Here is a 10,276-nt window from a genome sequence, read left to right as displayed (position 1 = left end):
CCTTCTCTCAAAAAAACACACCTGCTACGCAGGCTTTAGAACAAAAAAATTAACATTTCAGTTTGTATTGATGATTAAAATTATTACTTATTTATTGATAACTATATTATTTTACAGTACAGTACAGTAGTTATTTGTAAAAAAAAAAAAAAAAAAAAAAAACAGACAATAACAGCGTCTATACCGTACTTTTATTTGTTTAAAAAATGCTTGGGCCTGTAAGAAGTGTTTGTTCCTTGATTTCAATGTTGTATGGAGTATTTCATTGTATAATAACTTAAAAAAAAATAAAGGTTTCTCCTTCAAGGGTTTCACCTATCGCGGGTTCTTTTAGGAACGTAACCCCTGCGATAAACAAGGGTTTACTGTAATGATATTTTTATTGCTTCGCGCCCTGTATCGCCGTTTCCCGCTACGGCTCCTTGTCTCTATCATATTTGCCACTCTGATGATCCATCCTGTGCTGGTGAAGCCTCCTTGAGGAACAGCAAGCGAGCGGACGGTTCTATTTCAGCTCAAGCAGCGCATCAAAAATGTCAGCCTTCCAGCACTGGAAACTTAAGGAGCATTTCATTTACATCTGGTAAAATGGCTCAAATTTAACCTTGCAGTGCAAGAAGTGTTTGCCGGCTATCAACCTGAACCTGCTTGTGTTAGTCTGCAAACTGCGTAAATGGTAGAGCCTGGGGTAGGAACAGAAAAGCGTATGGCCCGATGAGAGGAGTCTGAGAACATCTTATATGCCTGGTGCTGGCATCTCTTCTTGTGGACATCCTGTGATTGCCTGTCAGCAGTTCTCTCTCAGCTTAGTGCTTTTTTAAGGTTCACATTCAGTTCTCAAAAATTAAATGTTGAACATGGGTCAATACTCATTAAAACCTTAAACTAATCAAAAGTAATTAGTTACATTACTTTTTAAAAGTAATCGAAAAAGTTACACTACAATTACATTTTAAACAAGGTAACTTGTAACTGTAACGGATTACATTTTTAAAGTAACTTACCCAACACTGCTGATGGACCTACAGCTACTCAACCCGAACGCTTTCAACAGGGTTTATATTAGGGCTGCAACTAACGATTATTTTAAAAATCGATGAATCGGACGATTATTTTTTTTCGATTAATCGAGACAGAACAAACAAGCAAACAAATACAGGTTGCTCATTAACTGTACTGGTGCAATATGAAAAATAAATGTTTGTGTTAAAACTACACAAACTTACATGATAAATATAGCTGTACATCCACAAAATATAGGTTACTTTGTTTCATAAAGCGCAAAAAAGACAGGCATATTTGTTTTTAAACGCCCCTAAGGGCTTCAAACAATAGGCCCCCCCCATTTCAACAAATTAGTTTTTTTTAGACTAGAAGAGTTCTGCCTTTTAAGACAGGAAAGTATAGCAGTTAAAGTTGCTAGTTGAGAAAATACTTAACCATAGAGATAAAAAATAGCCCTGTGATTCAAATTATAAATTGTATTTGGAATAAAAATGAGAGAACTAGGGGTGCTAAAAAACAGATCCTCCAAGACAGATATTTACATGGGAATGTGGCATATAATTAATTGACATATTACTGATCTTGCTGGATTTTATTCTGCTTTAGTTCCTTAAATTGCAGGATTTTCTTTACTTTATCTTTGCCAGAAGATTTAAACTTTAAAAGCCTTGCACTCATAATTTGCAAGTTGATTTATTTATAAAGAAAATATAAACGCTGCTTAAGCTAATTCAAATGAAATTAAAAGTAAAATAAGTAGCCAACCTTATCACTGTCTATAACCTACTAACAAGGTAAGGAAAGCATCAGATGAGCTACCTGAGAAACTAACGTTACGTTTCCTCTCTTTAAAAAGAAACAAACATGGTGGTTCCGTGCCATGTTAATTTGTTTTGACAAAAGTTGCATTTTACGACTTTTTTTACTTTACAAAGCGCAGGCTATTTTAATTATTGTGATCAATTTGCGCCGTCAATCCCGGCGCATGCGCGCTTCATTTGCAGTCTGGACGCTGAGGGTAAACATCCTGCGGCTCTGACTGCAGCGCTGAGACAGACTCCTGCGGGAGAACGGGGTTGGGATGGGGCAGCCGCCCCACGGCAGAGTAGGAACGATACATGCTTTCACGTAAGAGTCTCCAAAAGCCGCCAGTGACACCGTAAAAAGTCGCCAGATTTGTCGCTAGTCGCTTTTTTGAAAAATAGTCGCTGGAGGGGTCTGAAAAGTCGCTGAGTTGGCAACACTGCACACCCACAGCGCTGGCTCGCTCTGTCGTATTTTTTTCTCTTCCCCCGTTTCAGTCAAGTGGATGTGATGACGGCGGCGGCAGATGACGCATTAATCGCGCGACACAACTAATCGATGATGAAATTCGTTGCCAACGCTTTTAAAAGTCGATTTTAATCGATTTTATCGATTCGTTGTTGCAGCCCTAGTTTATATTTTCCAATAATGAGCTCAAACATATATTTATTGAATGCTTTACTATTGTTGAGAACACAAGAGTACCACAGTACACTGATATTTATGTTATAGACAGATGCCTGCCTTTAGTGCATTGTTTTATAAAGGGTTCAAAAACATTAATGTATATAAAATGACGAATAACAGCCGATACAAATGCCAACATCAATATATCATGCATCCCTAGAATGGACACAACTTCACTTCCATCAATCCATCCATGCCTGGCTTCCCTTTAAGCGGCATCAGTGATTATCCTCCTTCGCAAGCAGCAAAATCAAATTTAGAAATTTTTCCCAAACGTTTTTGACAGCCAAAGTCTATTTATTGAATCTTATATTTCAAAAATCATGTATACACTGAATTGTATTATTTGTGCTTTAATTCTGGTAGGTTTCTTATACTTTAATTTTAAGTCTGTGTCGCATGAGTCTGGCTGCCTCTGGGTAGCTGGCACAGCTAATTTTTGATTCTTGTTGAACTACAAAAGGCAAAATTATATGTTGAATTTTATTATAACATTGCATATTTTTTCTTGTAAACTTGGAGATATATTTTATTGCATGTTGCATATCTCAGTAAATCTGTTTCACCTTTAAATCAGCAGCTCTCCCTCATTGTGTCTCTGCTCTGCGTAAAAACAGATTTATGAACCTGTCTACCAATATAATGATGCCTGAGAAAATCATTTGCAGGATCTCTAGAAGCTCTGCAGTCTGATTCTCTGTTCAATACGAAAACAACAGATCTGTGTTCATTTTAATCTGTAACTCTGAGTAAGGGTCCTGAGAAGCCCAGCTTTTTTAACTTATGTACAATCTGCTGCTATTTTTAGCTGAAAAAGGTCTGTATGTGTAACTGACAGATTTTTGGGGGGCATCTCTGATTTGTTTAACCAACCAGTCTCCTTTATTTAAACATATATCGGAACAACTGCCAGTTAAAATTAACTGAGTGTTGCTGCGAATGTATGTTAAAATGGCTTGCCACAGTTGTTCAGACGAAACCAACTGTATGTTAAAATGGCTTGCCACAGTGGTTCAGACGAAACCAACTGTATGTTAAAATGGCTTGCCATATCCGTTATCTCTTCTTATCCTCGTAACTACTCTGTACGCAGTAAATATCCCAAAGCTACAGATCCGATGATATTTCACCGAGAGGTGGGACTTGAGAACAGCGGCAGAGCAAGGAAAAAACACGGGCTGAAAACGCTCTGAACACACAGCAGCATCAAACCCCAGTTACTGTTGGCTGAAGTAATTCAGCGGAAAGGGGGAAAAAAGCAGAAGTTATTGGTGGGGAATGTCCCCACCATGCCCAAAGTTGGTGGGAACATGTCCACACCAGTCATTCAGCAAGTTACGCCAGTGCCTAAAAGCTTAAGGAATTTAGATATTTGTGTTGGTTTAATTGGTCCTAAATTCCAACTGGAGATTATTAAACTAGACTTAGCAATAATTACTTTACTTGTGAGCAAAACATGGACTCAAACTGGGACTAAATCAGGTGGCTAAATTAGAGCAAACAATGATTAAAGCACTAGAAACAAGAAAAAGCACTAGATGTAGAGAAAACAAACCATCTGATGTTAATTTGATGTGATCCTATACTCAGTCTCCACATTGATAATTAAGCTAGCTGCTGTATATTTTATTCATATTTACTCAATTACTTTGCTTCAAATATTCATTAATTTACAAAGTGAATTATCTTAGTCCAGATAAGATAAGATAAAATTCAAATGACAGGCCTCGTAACAACTGCTCAGAAATCCCAGTATTTTTTCAATATCTGGCTCAGGCTAAGCTCTGCTGTTGTCAGTACAGTGAATATGTGAGCGTGTGCAAAAATACGGACTGGATATGAATGGCATTCCTTCGTGTGTTAGACTAAGGTTGCGTTGAAAATGCGGAGTGGATTTTTATCAGCATGGTATTTGGTCTGTCATTTTTTAGCATGAAAAATTGGAGTGTGGAGTGTATATGGAGTGAGTGTGCAAAGACACTGAGATGCAGGAGTCTCACGCCCAATGGGTGAGAGTTTACAGCCCTGTAATATTGGCTTCCAGCCGCCACAAATAGTAGGTCCCCAAGAGTCGAATGGGCCTGGGGCAGCTGCTGCTGGATTCCCAGTGACAGCGCACTATGCGTAAGTATGTGGGGGTTTAGATGCATCTGTAAACACTTTACTGACCTTTATGTGTACAAGCATTTAAAATGAAGCAGCAGCTTTTTTGATACTCAGAGCACATGCGGTGTGAACGTAGCATTACACTTTCTGATTTTTTAATTAACCTATAAAACAACATTGTACCTTAAAATTATTGTCTTCCTTATTAATTCAAGTGTTCCCATCAGGTGATTTATGCAAATAGGTTACAAGTATGTCTTCAATGTAACAAGCTGCTACAAATAGCTAACAGATATGGTTGCCTACGGGTCCTACTTCTGTGAAGAACAAAGAGTTTGTCCAGTGTAGAGTAATAAACAAGCTAGCCCTCTCTGCAGGTAGGACAGAGTAGTTGCTGGACTACACTGTCCTGTTTCTAACCTTCACTATGGAATTAACTTTCTTGTGAAGTAGGAAACCTGCAGCCTCTGGTTTTAAAGCCCTGCCACCTCATGATTTATCTCTGCCTGGTAAAAGCTACCCTGATGTAGACTCCCTTTTTTCTACCAGTTATTACTTATTATTCTTTCTCACTGGCCTTAGAGTTTGCTCAGCCATGTCTTTGCCCAAATAAGTTGTTGGCTTTCAGTACAAAATGGCACAAATTAACAAGGCAGCGTATTTCACTCTAGTGAGCTTCATATTCCTCTTCTACTCATTTGGCTTCCTGATAGAGATAGAGTCAGAGTAGCTCCATCTCACTGTGGAGCTGAGTCTGACATGGTCTTCACAAGTACAGTGAGAGCAGGTAGATTGCATCAGAGTGTCGGCCTGAACAGACATTGTGAGCTGTGAACTTACACTGTACGACAAAACCCTGCGGTTTTGTCGTACAGTTTGAGCTGTAGCTGTGTTCAACGATTGAAAAAAATTTCACAGTGTATGCCTGGGTTTAGATGCCGACGCTGTTCACTGCAGTTCCGTTTCTAATAAACATTTTGAGAAATTTGTCTTTCCGCCTCTAATACTTGGTCCTAATGTTCTGCGTTTGACAGCTACAGAAACTGTACTTTGCACTTTCTTGCCACTGGATGAAAGGCTATGCTTTTATTTATTGACTATAGGACAAATGAAAATAGTGGGCTGTTTGTTCTAATTGTGTTATTCATGGTCAAGCTATCAGATAAAAATATTTTGCACTTTAATCAAATAATAAATTCCAAATTTATTTAATGAAACTACATTACCTTTTAATTTAACTTTCCATATAAACATAAGCCTTAGAGAAATAATATGTTCCTTAAAATATATTAATCGATTTTCTTTTTTATTTCTGGCTGGCAGGAATAAGGCTTGACCGATAAATCATTTTGTCTTCAGGTCCATTTGGACGGTGGGTCAAAAAGTAAATTTCAGACCCTAATTGTACCCTTTTGGCTATCATAATGAAATATGTGAATTCTAAGCTATTGGTTTTCCATGTGACTGTTATTGGACTTTGGCACAATGTGTGTTTTTTTCTAATAAAAAGCCAAATTAGTTACAGACTGTCCCTTTAAAACTAGGCAGGATTTCTTCATGAAAAAACTTTAATGTTTTTAACATTTCCTGTAATTTCTGGTTATTTCTCAGCGATGGCGAGATATACTAAAACATTGTAGTTTAAAGCCTACCACAGAGCCTTTGGATGTGGACCTCTGATCTTTGCTTGTCATCAAAGTCGTGCTATTATATCCAAGTGTCGTTTTTCCTAAAAAAATAAAAAAATTATTCAATTCAGTTTATGTATATAGAACCAATTCACAACACATGTCATCTCAAGGCACTTTACAATTCAAGCAGATCATAGAGTCAAACCGATTCAAAGTTTTCTATCTAAGGAAAACCATTTGACTGCATTGACTCAAAGGTAATCCCCCCACACCACTCATGCTTGTAGCGAAAGAGGAGAGGAAATCTCCCTTTTAACAGAAAGAAACCTCCAGCAGGCCCGGCATGAGCAGCCATCTGCAGAACCCTACTAGGGATCAAGAAGACAGAAAGAAAAAAGCAGAGATACAAAATGCAACTGTCAACCAGCTTCATAAGGAAACACACAGCCAGGCAGACGAGCTCCGAGCCAGCCCCCACGTCAGAGGACGAAGAGAGCAGATCCAGCCAGTCACAGTCAGAGAAACAGGACCACACTGTGAAACAGGCCGAGCTCCAACATCTATAAACAAAGGTGTTGATGGCAGTAGCACAGCTGATATTTCAGCTGTGCTACTCATGCACTTTTGGAGGACCACTATGTTGGGGTGTCCATAGTCTTGGTGACTGTGGGTACTTAACAGGTGGGCCTACTTTAACTCATTGTTAAACAGCCCGAAGACGGGATTCCAACTCTGATGCCCTTGCCTCCAAAGCTTAAAAAAATAATACACTTATCACACATCCCATTATCACTAAAGGAGGCAGAGGAATAACTAAACAACTAACACAGGAGAGCAGTAGAGAAGAGAGGAAGAAGAGCCTTAAAAGAGTCAAGGGAGGGAGAGAGAGCAGCCATAACTTTGCAAAGCTAGCCCAAGCCTAGGCTAGCTACTACTTACTACCAGAAATAAAACCGTGTGAAAGTGACAAGTGCTCAGTAGAAAAGTGTAGCATATGGCTGGTTAGTTACTTAGATACAGAGATATCACACAATAAAGAAACTTAATTCAGGCGGAGATAGCCTGAATACAAAGCAGCTCAGCAGTCAAAACAGGAAGTTTAACACGATAAGTCTCACCAACAGCAGCAGTAGCACCCTCTAGTGTCAGGATCTAATCTATTGGGATGCTTGTTATAAGTTGTCTAAGGAAATAAAGCAGGTGTTTGAAATAACTCACTTTCATGTGTGCTGCAGGAAAGCAGTTGAACCAAGCAGCCCGTAGGCATGGTGGCACTGGATTCAGGGTTGGAAGGCAAAGGGGGTGACCCAACTGTTCGCAGTCCTCCCGTTTTTTGCTTGTGTTTGCCTCTGACCTCTGTTAGGACTACCTGCTCTGGGACAGACAGGCAATGGGTCGCTGTGACAGGACCCAGTACCACATGGATCGGGTCAGATGCAGAGGTCGGGTAACAGTGGGTCTGGGAGTATGGGTCCACCCCTGGAACGTAAGTATGAGCCGGGTACACTGAGCCCTGGGCTCCGGTGGTGGAGGCCGTGTGAGTGATAACAGTGGGGGTCACAGTGGTCGTTGTGTAGAACCCAAACTTGTGAGAAGGCAGCGGGTTCAGGAAGGGAATACTTGCAGAAACCGGTTGGTCTGTGTTACTGGTGTATGCTGTAGAAACAGATGCATCATGGTATGACTGATGTCCATATGGCATGGCTCCTGACACTGTGCTGGGTGTATGGTACTCTCCACAATCCTGGCTCGCCCTGGCATGTTCTGAGCGTGGGCTGGATGTAGACAGCTGGGGCAAACCATCAGAAGACAGACTTGGCTGCAAAAAAAGAAAGGATTCACTTTATTTACAAGAACACTGGTTATAATTTCTAAAGTCAGATAAGAAGAAGCAGAATGGGGGTGAGGGTTATTTAATCAGCAGTACTACCTGATTTAGTTGGGGATTAATAAGTAGCTCAGGGGCTGTTACAACAGGAGATGGATGAGGAGCATAAGCTGTGATGGGTGGGCCTTCAAAGTAGCGACAGTCTGCAAAACTACTCTGGTCAGTGAGCTGACCTCGATAATTCAGAAAGATATCTGTAAACACACCACACACCAATAACAGGGTAATCAGACAGACATGTTGAATCAAAAACTTTCCTGGTTACAAATAAAAAGACATGGATATATACAGTATATACAATGCGTCCACATATGACAGTTTTATATTTTCTATTTTATTTTTATAGTAGGATCATTATACAGGGTAATTGCACATGGTGTTTTCATGGGTATTTATATAGAGGTCTGCTCACTCCAAAGTACATCAGCCTCCTCAGGAGTTGGAGATGGCTCTGGCCCTTCATATACAGGGCGTCACTGTTATCAGTCCAGTCAGTTTGTTATTGATGTGAACACTGAAGGTATTATAAACTCTCCACCATTTCTATGCCCTGCCCCTGGATGTTCAAGGGAGAATGAGGTGTGGGTCTTCTCCTGAAGTTGATCACCATCTCATTGGTCGTACTGGTGTTAAGACAGTTTGTTCTTCTTTCACCAGTCCGCAAAGTTCATGATCACTGATTGATACTCCAGCTTGCCCCCTTAGCAACACACCCTACAAGTCTTCTGGAGATGGCAGCTGTCCGTGTTGTAGGTGAAGCCGAGGCGTAAAGGGTGAAGAGGAACGGAGGCAAACGGTGCCCTGGGGGGCCCCGGTACTGCAGACAACCATGCAGTCGCATGTACTGAGGGCGTTTGGTGAGGTAGTTGATGGTCCAGGCAGCAAGATGTCTGTCAACTCCAGCATCCTCCAGCTTCCCCCTCAGCAGCTCTGATCTAATGGTGTTGAAAGCGCTAGAAAAGTCAAAGAACATGACTCTCACTGCGCTCCCGGTGGTCTCTAGGTGGCTGAGCGCCCGCTGTAGCAGTTACATGATGGCGTCCTACACTCCCGATGTCATGTCGGCAAGCAAACTGCAGCGGGTCCAGGGTGGGGCTCACCACAGTGTGCAGGCTAGAAAGAGGCACTCCATGATCTTCATCAGGTTGGAAGTTAGGGTGACTGGTCTAAAGCAGGCCAGTTCCTTGGCATGTGGGGTTTTGGGAACCCGTACCACACAGTACTCCATAGAGTAGGGACCACCCATAGCTGAGGCTCAGGTTGGTGATGTAGCTGAGGACCTCACAGAGCTCATCAGAATCGTTCCTCAACAGCTTTCCTCTGTTTAAGGCTCTTCAGCTGGCCTCTCACCTGCATCAAAATGACTGTGAGGGGGGAGGGAGGTATGTAGGTCGGACTTTCAGCTCAGGAGTAATACAGGGGTGGTTGTTTGGGAAGCTCCATAGCCGTCGTGTGGGCACCGTGCTCTCAACGCAGAAGGTCATGTAGTTAGTGATACATTCAAGAAGGCTGTTGATGTTATCACCATGAAAGCTTTGGAACATGCTCCAGTCTGTGGCTTTTAAACAATCCCTCAGTTTCTCAGTTGCTTCATGTAATTCTTTTAAGAGTTATTGGTTTATGTGTTGAATATGTAATTTCTTGTTTTACTGATAGATTTTTAATTATAGCAGGAATGGTCCTCTATAGTTTTGGGACAACACATTTAGATGACTTTGGTGTATATATCTGATCAGATTACACAATAAAAGCCTTGAGGGAAAAGAAAAAGAAAAAACTAAACTGTCATAACCAGATTCAAAAAGATTGGGAGACCTAGAATTGAACCGTTTCTTGCCTCAAGTCTTGATTAAAAGTAGTATTTATTACTTTTATGTGTTATAGACGTAATCAGACTACAACGTCTTGACGTCTGTGACTTGCAAAATTTTTCCAAATCTAAGATACCGAAACAAACTGTTCAAATGTTTTTTGTTAAAGTCCTAGGGAAGTCATATTTAAATGTCAAATCATTCTGGCAAAGGACACGTTTTGGAGATGAAACTTTGAAAAACATGTACTTAAAAAACATTTTTAAGATTAACCTACCGTATTTTCACGACTATAAGGCGCACTAAAACGTCTTTTTTTCCCCTCAAAATGTGCGGTGCGCCCT

The 10,276-nt window shown here is 40.6% G+C and overlaps 1 protein-coding gene across 2 annotated transcripts in view; it reads right to left on the bottom strand.

The window, feature by feature from the left end:
- Positions 1–10,276, bottom strand: part of LOC107101521 (carbohydrate-responsive element-binding protein-like) — a 53,039-nt gene that overhangs the window by 15,300 nt on the left and 27,463 nt on the right. For both annotated transcript variants that reach the window (XM_015400467.1, XM_015400468.1), the window contains exons 8-10: positions 8,164–8,315; positions 7,452–8,052; positions 6,255–6,331 (exon numbers count right to left, since the gene is read on the bottom strand). In XM_015400467.1, the coding sequence (XP_015255953.1) occupies positions 6,255–6,331; positions 7,452–8,052; positions 8,164–8,315 (830 nt within the window). The remainder of the gene's footprint in view (positions 1–6,254; positions 6,332–7,451; positions 8,053–8,163; positions 8,316–10,276) is intronic.

Source organism: Cyprinodon variegatus, unplaced genomic scaffold (genome assembly GCF_000732505.1).
Source record: "Cyprinodon variegatus isolate N-32 unplaced genomic scaffold, C_variegatus-1.0 Scaffold1108, whole genome shotgun sequence".
NCBI classification, from domain to species: Eukaryota; Metazoa; Chordata; class Actinopteri; order Cyprinodontiformes; family Cyprinodontidae; genus Cyprinodon; species Cyprinodon variegatus.
Note: the sequence above shows the minus strand (reverse complement) of the source record. Positions and strands in the feature narration are given on the sequence as shown.